This window comes from Myodes glareolus, chromosome 18 (genome assembly GCF_982192425.1).
Source record: "Myodes glareolus chromosome 18, mMyoGla1.1, whole genome shotgun sequence".
Taxonomy (NCBI): domain Eukaryota; kingdom Metazoa; phylum Chordata; class Mammalia; order Rodentia; family Cricetidae; genus Myodes; species Myodes glareolus.
Genome location: NC_142043.1, coordinates 66,347,726 through 66,364,532, shown reverse-complemented (window position 1 = coordinate 66,364,532; position 16,807 = coordinate 66,347,726). Strand labels below are relative to the sequence as shown.

The following is a 16,807-nucleotide window of genomic DNA, read 5'->3' as shown; positions in this document are numbered from 1 at the left end:
CCCTGAGGGCACCAAGCAATTGACACAATGTCTTCAGGCAAAAAAACACATACACATAAAATGAAAATAAATAAATCTTTTTTAAAAAAAATATTTTTAAGTGTGAGGAGGAAAAGGTGAGTTTGTCTGAACATAACCTCACAAGCCAAGGAACTTCCACAAGCTGGTGTGTGTCACCTGTTTTGCAAGGGCACTCTGGCCAGGATGAGCTAAGACATTGGTTTAAAGTCACATAGAAGGCAGTGCCAGTCTTAGGAATTCAGGTCTCCTTCCAAGGCTGGGTCCCCGACTTTCTCCATCTCCCTCCCCACAGCCTGCAGTGTTTTAGTGTCTGAGAGGGAGAGGGGCTGAGGTCCTTGGAGTCAAGAGAAGAATCCATCTACCCATGATGCCCTTGGTGAGCCTTCCTTCCTCCTCTCTCCTCCCTCCTCCTCCTCTATTCCGAGTCCTCCTCCCTCCTATCTCCTCCCCCTCATGCCCTCAGTGATTCCCCTCACTGGATTGAAGGCAGTTCCTTCCAAGGCTGCCAGGCTGCTGAGTAAACCCCAGCCCCGCATGGCCCAAGGTGAGGGTCATCCCCAGCTGAGTCTAAGGCCTGAGTCACTTCCTGACCTTTGCTCAAGAGGAGTCCAGAGTGGCCAGCTGTGCTGGGGCAAGGTGGGGGACACTCCAGGGCCTTGAGGGCTTTCCTAGGGTTTCTCACCTTTCTGGGCTCAACTCTACCACCCTGCAGAGACCCTAGCTCCTTTCTTTTCTCTCAACCCCAAAGGGAACCCAGTTTCTCAGAGCTGACTCTCTCTAGCCTGTGTTCACCCCTAGTATCTGGCTTTCAGAAATATAGTTCCTTAAACCAGAACCACCAACCCAGAGGGCCTCAAGTTCCTGCTGTCACCCCTTCCTTTGTCTCGGGACCAATGAAAGGGGAGAGCAGGAAATGGGCCACGCCGAGGGAACTACATCCTTACCATTCCAGGGGTTTGGGGACACCACTAAGCTTTGCTGGCCAGAGCCTGGGCTCCAGGGCTACCATGCCCACATCTTCCCCCAGCTTTGCTGTGTGACCTTTAGCTAATTACTTAACCCCTCTCCGCCTGTTTGCCACTTCTCTGGGGAGGATGTTCAGCCTGACTCACCAGCCTTCTGCCCTGGAGTGGAATATGTAAAACACTAATAGTCGGCACATGGCAAGCACGGATGTTTATTAGATAATTTTTTCACACCCAATGGGCTGACTCCTTCATTCTTACACAAGCTTTGATACGTTCTTAAAGACAAATGCCCCGCCCAGCCACAGCACGTGTTAAACATTTCTGTGGGGTTGGTCCTCTGAAAATGATCTGCAGACTGCGTGAAAGAAGCACTTGGGTAATTTGGGGTCTGCACACAGCCTGAAGGGGTCTCTGGAAGCCTCCCTGACAACGAAGCAAGCTGGCCCCCAACTCCTTTCGCAGAGAAGCCAGGGAGGGTGGGGCGTACCTATGGGACATGGCGAGTTCTTCTTCCAGAGCAGGCGTGACTCTATTTGAGAACAAAATCGCCCTGGAACCACACAAGATAGTGCCATTCATGTGGCCTTAGAAACCAAGCAAAAACCTATCCTCAGAATTGGATGTTCACTCTGAAGGCGGAGTCCATAAGTTAGAGACCAGTCTGGTCTGCATAAAAAGTTCAGGGCCAGCTAAAGGCTACCTAGTGAGACTTTGTCTCAAAAACTGCCACCACCAATGACAAATAAACACACTCGCCCTGGGCATTTGAATCTTTGTGGATACTAGGCACCATAGAACTAGCTGAGCTTGACTCTGGGTGTAAGACACAAGAACTTTAATACGATGAACAATTTGATGCCTGGATTTTGTTTCAGAAAAAAAGTGGAGAAAGAGGAATAGATGCTGAGCCTTGGCCAGTGATGAACCTTAGGATCTGGGAGTCATCCGTTATTTTTCTTAAAAAGAAAAGAAGTCACCAGACCGTTGTGGCACTTTAATCCTTTAATTCCAGCACATGGGAGGCTGAGGCAGGTGGATCTCTGTGAGTTCGAGGCCAGCCTGGTCTACAGAGGGAGATCCAGGACTGCCAGGGCTACATAGAGAAAACCCCCTTTTAATAAAAAACAAAGAGAAAATAAAAGAAATCTGGAGTCCTAGGAACTCATTTAGAATCCCACGAGCTTTAGGGTTCTTGTTTGTTACTGTGTTTTCCCCGGTTTGATTTTTTTTTTTTTTTTTTTTTTTTTTTTTTTTTTGAGACAGGGCTTCTCTGGTTAAACATCTCTGGTTAAAGATGTTTGCGACCACATCCTTTTTTTTTTTTTTAAACTATGTATATAATGACATAGGTGCTAAGAACCAAACTCATTTCTCTTCAAGAGTGGTACAGGCTTTTAAACCTTTCCATTTTCATAGTTGTTTTGAGTCAGGGTTTCTCTATGTAACCTATGCGGGCCTCCAATTTACTTTATCGCCAAGGATAACATTGTTTCCCAGGCTCCTTTTCTTCCTCCCTCCCTCCCTCCTTCCTTCCCTCTTTCTCTATTCTCTCCCCACTCTTTCTCTCCCTTCCTTTTCTCCCTCCTTCCTCAGGGTCTTACCCTGTCTGACCTTGAACTCACTAAACACTGAACTGGACTCAATCCTCCTGCCTCTGTCTCTCCTTTGCACAGATTACAGATCTGAGCCACCATGCCTTGCATCTGTGGGGTTTTATTTCTCAAACTATCAGCACCGCCCCCCCCCGCCCCATCCCCAGCTCTTCCTACAGGGCTGGAGGGATCCAGGCAGCCTCACAGGCACCCCTTCTGCAGGGCACCCCGCACCTGCAGCAGGTGGCCGGTGGAGCCTGGGGCCTCCGCCGGGGATGGGCGGAGTCCGGAACGCGGACGGCGGGGCGAGCTGGGGCGGGGACGCACCTGGGCGAGGCAGCAGGTGCGCCGCCCCACGGGGGAGGAGCGGGCGCGGGGCGGGAGTGGACCGCGGCGGGACACCCGGGCCGGGAGCCCGCGGGCAGCCACCGCAGCCGCCGCTCAGGGCCGCCACCACGGGGTGCGGGATGAGCCTCACCCGGAAAAGGGGTTTCTACAAGCAGGACATCAACAAGACTGCCTGGGAGCTGCCCAAGACCTACCTGGCGCCGGCGCACGTCGGCAGCGGGGCCTACGGAGCTGTGTGGTGAGACCCGGGGACCCCAGGAGGCGGAGGAGACGCGGGCCACCCCTTGGCAGCCTCCCCGCGCTCACCCGGCCGCATCCGGGCCCCTGTGGGTTGGAGTCGCTGCGAATCTGGTTCTCCAAGGCTGTAACTTTTAAAAGGGACCTCGGAGTTCGTGGGATAGATCCCTGCAGTGGCAGTTGAGGCCCCAAGAGGGGAACTTGCCACATCCGCAGAGTAGGGACTCCAGGCCTGCTTTGCATCCTGTCAGCGTGAATTGTTTCTGCCCTGCCTTGCTGCCCCTTTCCCGGTGCCCCCAACCAACCCTCTGCTGGCCCCCAAATTCCTGGTCTCCAACCAACCTGGGGAATACGGAGTCAAAGTGGCCTAGGACAGGGAGAGAGGGATCCCGAGTCTGGGCTCTTTGCGCCGCCCCTCCCCCTCACCTGCCTGTGACCCCGCAGCTCGGCCATCGACAAGCGGACAGGGGAGAAGGTGGCCATCAAGAAGCTGAGCCGGCCCTTCCAGTCGGAGATCTTTGCCAAGCGCGCTTACCGCGAGCTCCTACTGCTGAAGCATATGCACCATGAAAACGTAGGATGGGGCAGGGGTGTGGATGCGTTGGGGATTGGGGCAGGATGAGAGGCCCAGGAGTGGCCTGCCCGGGGTCCAGGGTGCAGGGTGCAGGAGAAAGAATCTTCCTTGCTCCACCCTGGCTTCTCAGGTCCTTAGCTCTAGAGAAGGTGCCAGGGCCTGCCCAACTCACTCCCAGAAAAAGCACTACCTTATCTCCTTTGTGAGGAGGAAGTAAACCCAGGAGACCTTGGTGATTGGTTCTGTGAGAACTCTAGTCCTGCTGGGCCTGGACACTTGAGCGACTGCTGTCCCCATACTGGGACTCCAAGGCTGACAACAGATACTGAGTACTTAATGCATGCCAGGCTACTTTATGCGAAGGCTGGCTAACTTATACAATTCCCATACCGTCCATGGCACAGATGGGGAAACTGAGGCACAGAAAGATTCCCGGATTATTATCCCGGGTTATTTATCAGTGGCAGGGCTGAGATTGGAGGTCAAGGCAGGCTGGTGCCTGGGCCTTTGACCATTCTGTCTGATGGGAACAGATAGGGACCCAACTCTGGACTCAGAAGTCCAGATAGTAATTTCAGAGCCTTGTCCCCTGTGAGTCCCTGTCAGCCAATGTCTCCCCAGTGAGGTAAGGTGGAGGGGGCTTGCCCCTAGCTCTGAACCAGCCCTGTCATAGGCAATGACAGACTGACAGACATGGCTGGAGACCCAAGGTCCAAGGCTGGAGCTGAGATCCAAGGTCCCAACGCTTTTCATCCCTCCCCCTTACATTGACCCTCATGGTCTGTTAGTCGGAAGTAGATTTGTTCACCCTGCATCCCAAATTTGGGAGCAATGGGCTGGCCACATTCTGACTTCCATCATTGTTATTGCAAACTTCCTTTTCTGCCTGGGCCCTCATGTTCTTTCCGTGCCAACTTGGGCTAGCAGAGGGTGACCTGGATGGTGGCCCTGGGTGGCTGAGGCCCCGGGGAGTAGGAAGAGGGGTGGTGGCAATCTAACCTCACTGGCAACCTTTTCCCCAGGTCATTGGGCTCCTGGATGTCTTCACTCCCGCCTCTTCCCTTCGAAACTTCCAGGATTTGTGAGTTGGGCTGCACGGGGTCTGGGGGGTTGTCAGATCTTAATAGCGGCTTGGAAATCTTTTGGGGGAGGGTGGCTTCCAGAGTTGGGTGGAAAGGGGGTCTCATGCCTCTTTGCTGTAACAGAGGTCCTCTCTGAAAAGGTACCCCAGATCTGATCGAAGGACTATAGAGTGCCTGGCCCCCACAGCTATCTGCAGGGCTCCTACACCTTATGGCCAGGCCCTGGTACCACGAAGAGGACTTCTGGCCCTCCCAGGGTGTGCACTAATCCCCTCCCCCCCAGTTCCTGGGGACCAGGTGTGGCTTTGGACCTCATGATACCTAGAGCTTCCCCCTAGCAGGAAGTGAGGGTGAGGATGTGGGGGCCTGGACAATCTGGCTAATGGAGTTTGGCTGTTACAAACATGCGGGACACTTATATGTGAAGTGCCAGGTTTTGCCTGCACATGCCTGGATAAGGAAGAATGGCTTGGATGACACAGAATCAGGGTGTGAGTGGCAGCTGAGAGCAGTCACCATCTAGCTGCTCGGCTACCTCGGTGCCACAGAGGTCGTGAGAGCGGTTTGGTGCCCTGTGCTGTGTTTAGAGAGACTCTCTCAGGTATCATCAGGTATCACAGGCTGTCCCCCTTCCCATCTCAGGGCTACCTAAGCAATCAAGGATGATGCTGAATGTGTGATCCTCCTGCCTCTGGTTCCCAAGTGCTCAGATTCCAAGCATTGGTGCTAGGAATTGAACTCAGAGCTTTGTGCATGCTAGGCCGCTGCTCTACCAGCTGAGCCACATCCCCAACCCACCAACTATGGAGGTTTTAACCAGAATGCTCGTACGGTCTGTCACATTTGGGGGATATGAGCAGCAGCGATGAGAAAGGGGCGGGGAGGAGAGAAACAGTGGTGTTGAGGACCCCGTCTTTGATCGACTTCACAGTGTGGGATACAGAGGGCAGATCTGAGACCTACTCAGGCTGTCCTGAGAGGAGTCCTTGCGTCTACTGAGACTTGGTGGCTGAGGGAGGTTGGTGCAGGTGATCGGGAGCCCCAGTTCAGGAACCTGAGGTAGAACAGACCTGGAGAGAAAGATAACAAACTCCACCTTGGGTCCTGCATTCATACAGAGCCTGTGAAACCGTAGGAGAGGAGAGAATGTGTGTAGCCCAGGCTAGAATCATCTCCATGGGTGATAGCTGAAGCCCAGGGATAGCTCATGGCAAAATGGGATACAATGATGCTGATCCAGAGTCCTGGCAGGCAACCGTGAGGGGGTTGATGCTTAGCAAAAGGACACACAGGGGAAAAAAGGAGTCTGTGTGCCTGTGTGTGTGTGTGTGTGTGTGTTTGGTGGTGGTGGTGGTGGTGTTTTGAGACAGGGTTTCTCTGTGTGACAGTCCTGGCTATCCTGGAACTCCCTCTGTAGACCAGGCTGGCCTTGAACGCACTGAGGCCCACCTGCCTCTGCCTCCCAAGTGCTGGGATTAAAGTCGTGCGCCACTACTGCCTGGCGAGTCTTTGTGTTTGAGAGGTGATCACTGGCGACCTTGATGCCAGCAGTTTAGGACAGGAGCAGAAAGCATGGTGAGGTTGTGAGAGGCCATCTATGAAGGCAGTGAAGAAGGTGAACTCTTCTCCAAGGTTGGAGAAGGAAGAGAGGCTGCGTGAGTGTGTGTGTGTGTGTGTGTGTGTGTGTGTGTGCGCGCTCGCATGTGTATGCCTGCACATGCACATGAGTGAAGGTGCCCCTGAAATTACAGGCAGTTGCAAGCTGCCTTATGAGGATACTAGGAATTGAACTTGGGTCATCTAGGAAGAGCTCTTCGTGTAGCTTTGGAGCCCGTCCTGGAACTTGCTCTGCAGACCAGGCTGGCCTCGAACTCCCAGAGATCCACCTGCCTCTGCCTCCCGAGTGCTGGGACTAAAGTTGTGCACCACCACTGCCCAGCTGCAGCAAGTGCTCTTAACTGCTGAGTGACCCCCTCCAGCCCTCAGCAACAACTTACAGAAGCAAAGTACCAGGCAAAGGTGTATATGGGTAATCTCAGCACTCAGGAGGCAGGTGGAGCCCTGTGAGTTCCAGGTCAACCTTTTCTACATATTCAGTTCCAGGCCAGATAGGGCTACATAATGAGACCCTATCTCAAAATAAAAGAAAAGAAAATGTGTGTGTGTGTGTGTGTGTGTATGTGTGTGTTTTGAAACATGATTAATAAAAACTCAGAGCAGATATTGGGGTTCAACCCGAAGATCAGAAAAGCAAAACAGCTAGCCACTGACTCTTACCTCAACCTCAGTCTGAAAATGGTGATCCTGTCTCCAGGAATCTCAGAATGAGACTGAGCCTGAGAGCTGTCTCCTTCTGTTTTATAATCCTCTCTAGTTCTGGGATTAAGGGCGTGCACCACTACTGCCTGGTTTCTATGGCAAATTAGTGTGGCTACTGGGATTAAAGGTGTGTGTCATTGCTGCCTGGTCAGTGTGGCTGTTTTACTTTTCTGATCCTCAGGCAAGCTTTATTTATTAAAATACAAATGAAAAGCCACTACAGTGTTCGTTCACTTTAGGGAGCTGGGACCGTAGCTCAGTGGGCAGAGTGTTGCCTAGAATGCATGGCCCTGTTCCTATCCCTAGCCCTGAATAAATTGGGGATGGTGGTGTATGCCAGTAATGCCAACATTGGAGGGGTGAAGGCAGGAGGATGAAAAGTTAAAGTCATCCTCAGCCTCATAGTGAACTGGAGATGAGTCTGGATACACGAGATCCTGTCTCAAGAGGGAAATTTATATATTTAATGTCTATACATATTTTTGTATAGTTATAGATACAATGGTGTATGTGTATTGTACACACACCTTTTATAATCTATTGCTTTTTGCCCTGAACTTGCTGTGATCATTTTGAGTCACAGTTCCGGTTGCTGACATTAACCTGTTTCAAAATCCCGCTTGAGTGCTTAATAGCACTGGCCCCTCCTTCCTCTGCCTGCTGAAGATTGTTTCCTGTTTCCTTCCTGGAAAGGCAGACGTTTATAGTTTGTCGAGCCTGCTGGGCTGGGCATGACCCTCCTACCAGAGAAACCTTTGGATGGAAGCAGAAGGAAATGCTGGCAGATGCTGCTGGCTCACAGCTGGCCTGCTCGGGGGTGTAGAGAAGGACAGAGCCAGGGTACCTTTGAGGAGTGTGAACACAGCCATCTGGTGTTACTGAGCATGCTCCAGGGCTGGTGTTCACCCTGAGCTCTGCCCACCAGGCTGCTGTGGCAGGGATGCGGGGAGCTCAGTCTGGGTTCTCCTGGTTATTCATGTATCTTTTTTGTTTGTTTGCTTCGTGTGGATGTGTTCATGTGTATGGAGCCGCATATGTGTGTACAGGTGTGTGTGTGTGTGGCCAGAGGTCACAGGTCAACCTCTAATGTTGTTGCTCAGGCACTGTCTACCCTGTTTTCTCGTTTTTCCTTATGATTGTTTGTAGTGCTTGTGAACACACATGTGTGCTTGTGAGCTCCTGAGCACCCATGCTCCTGCATGAGTTTATGTACACCACATGCGTGCAGGTGCTCATAGCGGCCAGAAGAGGGCATCAGATCCTCTGGAACTGGAGGTACAGGCAGTTGTAAACCTCCTGGTGTGGATGCTGGGTCCTCTGCAAGACCAGCAAGTGCTCTGCTCTTTACATCTCTTCAGTCCCCTCCCTTGATTTTTGAGGCAGGACCTCTCACCGGCTTGACAACTAAGTGAGGCTGATTGGCTAATAAGTCCCAGGCATCCTCCTGTCTCCACCTTCCCAGCACTAGATCACAACTGAACCCCATTACACCCAGCTTTTGTATGTGGGTGTTGAGGCTTGAGCTCAGGTCCTCATGGAGGCAAGCTCTGTGTCACCTGATGCAGCTTTCCAATCCTGTTTTCCATTGTCATCATTGTTTATGGTATTCCCCTCCCAAGTGCTGGGATTAAAGGCTGTGTCACCACCGCCTAGCCAACTGTTGTTTTTTTGAGACAAGGTCATGTTTCCCAGCCTGCCCTGGGATCCACCACGTAGACAAGGTTGTGTTGTGTAGACCAGCCTGCCCTGGGATCCACCACATATACAAGGTCATGTTTCCCAGCTTGCCCTGGGATCCACCATGTAGACAAGGTCATGTTGTGTAGACCAGCCTGCCCTGGGATTCACCATGTAGATAAGGTCATGTTGTGTAGACCAGCCTGTCCTGGGATCCACCATGTAGACAAGGTCATGTTTCCCAGCCTGCCCTGGGCTCCACCATGTAACACAGGCTGTACAATAACATCCTCCCACTTCAGCTCTGCAAATGTTGGGATTACAGGCATGGACTCTCACACCTGACTGTTCTGCCTTCTTGCTGGTATTGTCTCTCAGGCTCTTGCTGTGCCCCACTTCTGCCCCTCCGGGGACACACCTGGGCCTGTGGGAGGCTGGCAGGCAACTGTGCTAAAAAGTCTCCTGCTTTCCAGCTACCTGGTTATGCCCTTCATGCAGACAGATCTGCAGAAGATCATGGGGATGGAATTCAGCGAGGACAAGGTCCAGTGCTTGGTATACCAAATGCTCAAAGGTCTGAAGGTAAGTGTGGCCTGCACGGTGGCCAAGGGCTGCTCAGTGTTGAGACCTAGCACGCGTGGTGGGAAGGAAGAGGGTCGGATGCTGGCGTGCAAGCTGGTGCCTCCGATTCACCGTGCCCTCTCCCTCTTCCTTTCAGTACATCCACTCAGCTGGTGTCGTCCACAGGGTGAGTGCCTCCTCTGTCGTGGTCCTCAGGGTAGGAACTGGGTGCTCTGGCAGCCAATGACAGTTCTCAGGAACTTGGGCTGTGATTGTTTCGGCATTGAGAAGGTGAATGTGGTAGAATGGGGATAGGGGAGACACTTTGGGGAGTGGCAGCCCACTGAGCCCTGGGCTGGCACTTCAGACTCTAAAGACAGGGACATGGTGGAAATGGATGTAGAGTCCAATGTCATCTTACACACGAGGAGACAGGCCTGGAGGGGAAGTGAAGTGGCCCAGCTGCTGTTGCAGTGGAGTATGTGTATGTGTGCGTGTGTGTGTATGTGTGTCCACCTGCCGGTTCTGCTTCAGCCTGACCCTCCCTTGCTGTCCTCCCTCCCAGGACCTGAAGCCAGGCAACCTGGCAGTGAATGAAGACTGTGAGCTGAAGGTGAAGGGTCACAGCAGGTCCCCCACAGATGGGGAGGTGGATGGAATTCTGGGTGAGGTGAGTTGTGTCCCTCAGAACCCCTCTCCTCAGCCAGCTCGTTTCCCTGTGTCCCTTGAGCCATAGATCCTAGACTTTGGGCTGGCGCGGCATGCAGACCCTGAGATGACGGGCTACGTGGTGACCCGCTGGTACCGGGCCCCTGAGGTGATTCTCAGCTGGATGCATTACAACCAGACAGGTCAGTGGTCAGTTGCCCCAAGTGGCCCTGGTGATCTGCTCTAGAGATCATCAGATAGCCACACCCCTCCTTTCTTGCAGTGGATATCTGGTCCGTTGGCTGCATCATGGCGGAAATGCTGACAGGAAAGACCCTATTCAAGGGGAAGGACTGTATCCTTTGCCAGAGTAGATGATGTCCATGTGGGGACCCGCTCCCTCAGCAATGATAATTAAATGTGTTTCGGTGAGGTAGCAGGACAGGCTCCCTCAAGAATTATTTATTTTATTTTATTTTTCAGACATGATCTCGCTATGTAGCTCTGGCTGCCCTAGAACTTGCTATGTAGTTCAGGCTGGCCTCAAACTCACAGAGATCTGCCTGCTTCTGCCTCCCGAGTGCTGGGATTAAAGGCGTACGCCACCACATCTGACATATTTTATTTTTCATTTTGAAACAGGGTCTTCTATGTCTCAGGTCTTCAAACTCATTATGTAGCCAAAGATGACCCTGTTCTGTTTCTCTTCCTGCCACCTTCCAAGTGCTAGGGTCACAAATGTGTGTCGCCATGCTGGGGATGGAACCCAGGATTTCATGCATACTAGGCAAGCCATCTTCTGAAGCCCAGCCCCTAGAATGGTTTTAAAGACTTAAGTTTTTATTAATTAATTTATTTATGTGCATTAGTGTTTTCCTGCATGTATGTCTGTGTGAGGGTGTTGGATCCTCTGGAACTGGAGCTATGGACAGTTGTGAGCTGCCATGTGGGTTCTGGGAATTGAACCTGGGTCCTCCGGAAAACGGCTAGTGCTCTTAAACACTGAACCATCTCTCCAGCCCCTTAAAGATTTAATTTTATGTGTGTGTATATGTGTGTCTGTGTGAAGTATATGCTGTGTGTGTGCAGGTACCCTGAGGAGGCCAGAAGAGGGCGCTAGATCCCCTGGAGCTGGAGTTATAGGTTGACTGTAAGGTGCTTGGCATGGGTTCTGGGAACTGAACCTGGGTCCTCTTGAAAAGCAGGAACCAGCTCCCTAGAATGGTTTGAAAATGCAGATAATCAAATGATAAAAATGAGTCCTTCCTGCCCCCACCTCTGTTAGGAAATCGCTCAGTAGCAGATGGGGGTTCCTCATGGGCCTGGCAAGTGAAGAGACAAGAGACTGCCCACCCAGCTCAGACTGAAAAAAATTTGGTGGGAGGAGTCTCAGAAAGACACACCCTGGGCAGCCTTCTCCTGGGCTGTGGGGAAACCCTCTAGAGACCTGCTCCAACTGTCCCCAAAACCGGCTACAGTTAGATGGGGCTGGAGCCAGGAGCATCTGCCAAGCTGGCTAGAGCAGGACTGGGAGTGGGGAGGGCAGGCTCAGTGCACCACAGAGTTCAAGGCTGTGCCTTAACTGACTGCCAAGACCTGGACCAGCTGACCCAGATCCTGAAAGTCACCGGGGTGCCAGGAGCTGAGTTTGTGCAGAAGTTGAAGGACAAGGCGGTGAGTGGCACCTTCCATGTGGTCCCTCTGCCCTGGCGGACCCTCTCGTTCTCATCTTAGACTCCCACAGGCCTTCAGCCATTCTTTCTCCTCTCTGGCCAGAGCCTAAAGAATTCTATGCTTTTCTGTCTTCTAGGCCCAATCCTACATCCAATCCCTACCCCAGAGCCCCAAGAAGGATTTCTCCCAGCTTTTCCCACGGGCCAGCCCCGAAGGTGAGTCCTGGCCCCCATCCCCAGAGTGCTTGCCGCCCATCCCAGCAGCCAGGCCAGGCACAATGCTCACAGTCACATCCCTGCAGCTGCGGACCTGCTGGACAAGATGCTGGAACTGGATGTGGACAAGCGTCTGACAGCTGCTCAGGCGCTCGCGCACCCCTTTTTCGAACCCTTCCGGGACCCTGAGGAGGAGACGGAGGCCCAGCAGCCATTTGACGATACCTTGGAACACGAGAAGCTCACTGTGGATCAATGGAAACGTAAGAGATGGGCCCATCCTCCCTCCACCCACCCTCGTTGGCCTCGTTGGCACACTTGTCCTCCAGCACAGCCATCTCCAGTAGGGTTTTCCCTTTGTGTGGGCTCTGGAGGGTGCATTCCCTCCACACCCGCAACCCCACACACACCTACAGCACTCGCTTCCCACAGAACACATCTACAAAGAGGTCTTGAACTTCAGTCCCATTGCCCGGAAGGACTCTCGGCGGCAGAGTGGCATGAAGCTGCAGTGATCGTTCAGCCTGACCACAGTGGCACTGAGGGCTGTGACAGGACCACACTCTGCCTCAGGACCAATATATTTTGTCACGGCTTCTGTCTCAGGGCTTATGGGAATGGAACCTCTCCTGAGCAGACAGAAGTGTCTTCCAACGGCCTAGGGATCGGGCCTTGAGGAAGCAGAATTCCAACCTGTTGGGTGGGGTTGGGGGTCGGGGTGGGGGTGGGGGGAGCTGTGATGGGCAGGAGGCTGTATTAAAACTCATGTGTGGGCAAAAGCCTGATGTGGGGTTTTTCCCTTCCTGGAGGGATGGGACTGAGGCCTCAACAGTCATGGGTGGGGTCTGCTTCTAGGGCAGGTGCAGCACAGAAACCAGGATAGGGCTTAAAGCAACAGAGACGTCTGCCCTCACATTTCTGGAGGTCAGAAGTGTAAGACCAGGATGCCGGGAGAGCTGTGTTCCCTCAAAGGCTGCAGAAAACAATCCTTCCTTCCATCTCTCCTTCCCTCCCTCACTCCCTTCCTTCCTTCTTTCCTTTTATCTCTACTGGCTAAAGTACCAAAGTCATCCTCAGTATTTCTTACACACATTTTAAGCCTGGTCACATGTAGCCCAGGAGGGACTCAGGTCCTCCCCTCCCCCTTTTTGAGACAGTTTCACCTTGTAGACCAGGTTGGCCTGAAACTCAGAGATCCACCTGCCTCTGCTTACGAAGTGCTGGGATTAAAGGCGTGCGCCCCCGTCACCCAGCTGCATTCCCGTTTTTGTTCATTTTGAGACAGGATCTCACCCTCTAGCTCAGGCTGGGCTTGAACACATGGCGTTCTTCCCACCTCAGCTTCCCAGGTACTGGGATTCTTACCTTGTGGTATCTTCCCTTCAACCTTTGCGCACGGCCTTCCACAGGCATATCTGTAGCACGGCTACTAATTGTTCTTAATGATAAAAACCCAGAGTCCGCTATCAGGGAAAGCTGAAGGACCAGAGGAGAGCAGCCAGCCACTAGTTCTTACCTCTACCAATGCTCAGACCAAGGAAGAGCAATCCTGTCCTCAGACCGACTGTCTCAGCCTGCACTGAGCTCCTGCCTTCTAGTCCTCTCTCCGCCCTGCCGTATCACTCCTGTCTCCACCTCCCTAGTGCTGGGATTAAAGGTGTGCGATCCCAAGTGCTGCGGTCAGCTTTGTGTGAGCTCTGTCTCTCCTTTTAGACTGGATCAATTTCGTGTAGCCCAGGGTGGCCTTGAACTAGCAGAGATCCCTCTAGTGGCTTAGCACTGCGCTCTGATCTTCAGGCAAGCTTCATTTGTTAAAACGCAAACTATCACTACAGGTAGTGCTTCTGTGTGCGTAACCCTTCTCTCAGCATGCCAGGCGTGCCCCACATCAGCACTTGAGAAGTTGAAGATCTCAAGTTCTAGGTCAGGTCAGCCTGGGCTACACAGTGAGAGAGACCCTGTCTCCAAACAACAACCACCGAAGTGGGCCTAAAACAACAGAGGGGCAGCGTTTGGAGTTAGGGCCCGTTAGCAAGATGCCATCTTACTAAAGGCAGCCAAAGCTTTCCAGATGGAGTCTCCTTCTGAGGTTCCGGGGATGTGAATGGGGAGATAGTTAACTTGCTACAAATGAGCACAAAGCAAGTCACTCTTGGGCCCTGCGCTCTGGCCCCTGCTGTGAAGCCACAGAGGACGGAGCCCCAAGAGCTGCAGGTGGCCGGTGGTTGCTGGCGGTGTATTTTGGGTGCCTGATAAGAAGCAGAGACACGAGACAACACAGGCTGGCAAGCGAGTGCTGCAGCAGGCAGACGTGGGCTTTTCTTGGCTAAATGGCAAACCTCTGTTCTTCCCACATTGCTTTGCGCTGGCAAGAGGCATCTCAGAGCTGGGTGGCCAGCGATTCTTGATTCCTCCCCCGCCTTGGTAGAACAAAGTCACCTATGCAGGATTGTGATCAGCCTGTCTGGGTCCCTGTCTTGGGTTTCTGACACCTGGTATCCTATGAACCAAAGGGACTTGTTAAAATACAGATTTCTAGGTCTGACTCTGTAAGCGACCTCTCACCCTGACCCCAGAGTGACTAAGTTGTATCAGTCCAAATGTAGACACCATGAAGGGAGGCGCCTGATTCGGTAACAGTGTGTCAGGAGGCCAAACCTGAGCCCCCAGCTACTGTCTGCAGTCTCTCTGCCCTGTGTGGCCTGCCGTGGAGCCTTAGTCCTGGGATCTACCGTGATCCTACATAGATATACCTACATAGATAGGTTGACCCTATCTATGTATTAGCAGGCTACAGGCTCTGTGAAGTCCTGCGGAGAAAGAGCTCTGTTCTGTATTGCTTATTCCAGAGCTTTCCAGTGTAGCTTCACACGCCTCGTGGCTCAGATGGAGTATTTTTAGAGCAGTGAAGGTCTTCTAGTGACAGGCATTTTGTTAGAATCTGTGCCCTTTAAAACTCACAAGTCAGGCAGTGGTGGCGCACGCCTTTAATCTCTGTGAGTTCGAGGCCAGCCTGGTCTATAGAGCAAGTTCAGAGAAACCCTGTCTCAGAAAACAAAACAAAACAAAAACAAAACAAAAAACAAAACAAAACAAAAAACAAAACAAACAAACAAAAAAAAGACACTCACAAGTGAATGGTGGCTGCAAGTTACCCAGGATGTACTAGTTAGGCCACCGTGTGTAACCAATGTACCATGCTCATGCAAGACTGTAGCAGGGGACCCCCTGGGAGTAGGGGCAGTGCCCAAGGATCTTCTCTACTGTCTGTAAACATAACACACTGAAAATTAAGTCTATTTGACTCGAAGAACTGGCGTTAGATGTCACAGCAGGTGCTGCTGGAGGCAGGGCTGGGCCCCAGGGGTCTTGACGGCAGGCTTCTGACGAACCTGGGTGCCCTCTTCAGCACTGCCTCCCCAGGTCTATACTGTCTCCTCCCACCTGAGCAGCTATGTGGCATGTCAGGAGGAGGCTTCGGCTGGGACTGGCTGGTGGCTAGCCATCACCCCATCACCCTGAACATAAAGTTGCAATGCTGGTTCAGGGTCTGTGTAGCCCTGGCTGTCCTGGAACTCACTCTGAAGACCAGGCTGACCTCGAACTCACAGAGATTCACTGCCTCTCCCTCCTGAGTGCTGGGATTAAAGGCGTGCACCAACACACCTGGCTTTTTTTGTTTTTAGGGTTCCTTTTTATTATCATTATTTTTTACTCTTTGGGGGCCTACCACCAAGCTCCCAAATAAATATACGGAGACTTATTCTTACAAATGCCCGGCCTTCAGGGTTCCACATTTTAAATCCTTTCTCTGAGCCTCCATCTTGGTCTCAAGAAAAAAGTTCAGTCTTCTTCCCTTGGCATTCATACCTCAGTCATTTATTATTTTCTCAGATTTTATCAGCATCCCTGCTTTCATATTCCTTATGCCAGGGGGGGCGGCCACAAGACTTAGTGTGCACATTATCAGCATAGAGGCTCCAACAAGTCCTGAAGGAAAAAGTATTTATTTTGAGACAAGGTTTCACAATGTAGCATTGGCTGTCCTGGAGCTCTCTCTACAGGCCAAGCTGCCCTTGAATTCACAGACATCCTCCTGCCTGTGCCTCCCAACTGCTGGGATTAAAAGCGTATACCACACACCCTCCAAGGATTCTGTTTGATTTAACTTTCCTAAACACACTTAACCACAGGAGACAGACTGTCACACAGTCCTCTGCCCAGTGCAGGGGACACACTGTTCCCCAAGCAGATGATGTTTGCGCCTCAGTCTCCTCTTCCCTGAATCTGTGAGCCCCTGATGGGAACAAATACCCCATGGCCATGGCGAGTGAATGAAGGCATTACTGATGTCCGTCCCCAGGTCCCAAAGACTGTTTCTCTGTCCAGTCAGTCCTTTGGTACCACAGGGAGACAGGGCATGGTGCAGAAGAGGCGGCACCAAGCTGCACTATGAGAAAACGCCTCATTCCCAAACAGCAGCCCCTCAAAAAACAAAAACAAAAACAAAACAAAACAAAAAAGACAGCATCTCAAACCGAGGCTGTTTTTCCAGTGAAACAGGGAGGTGAATATCAGTGCAGAAGACTGCACGGCCTTGAGCGTCATCCACTGGGGCCCTGTTGGTGCCTGGAAGGAGCGAAGTGAATGTTGGCAGGCCCTGTGCCCCTGACCTTGGTGGGTGAACTGAGCTTTGTTCTCAGTAGTGGAGGGTGACTCCTCAGAAAACAAGCACAGAGACAAGCAAGCCTCACCCCGAGCCGGGGACAGTCCCCAACAATGGATGTATCCTCCCTATCCTCCCTCTCATGCCACTGAAAGGTATCCTTGCACGATGTCACAGCTCCTGTGACTGGACGGGCCTCAGGGACCAGGTCATCCTAGGGCAGGC

The 16,807-nt window shown here is 52.3% G+C and overlaps 1 protein-coding gene across 1 annotated transcript; it reads left to right on the top strand.

Moving 5' to 3' along the window:
- The first annotated feature begins 2,956 nt into the window (after window positions 1-2,956).
- Window positions 2,957-13,599, top strand: Mapk13 (mitogen-activated protein kinase 13). Its single transcript, XM_048451212.3, has 12 exons — window positions 2,957-3,167; window positions 3,611-3,740; window positions 4,763-4,821; window positions 9,292-9,400; window positions 9,537-9,566; window positions 9,945-9,992; window positions 10,116-10,230; window positions 10,311-10,382; window positions 11,622-11,701; window positions 11,838-11,916; window positions 12,003-12,179; window positions 12,349-13,599. The coding sequence occupies exons 1-12, from the start codon at window positions 3,049-3,051 to the stop codon at window positions 12,429-12,431; spliced, it is 1,101 nt and encodes a 366-aa protein (XP_048307169.3). The 5' UTR covers window positions 2,957-3,048; the 3' UTR covers window positions 12,432-13,599.
- Window positions 13,600-16,807: the final 3,208 nt, after the last annotated feature.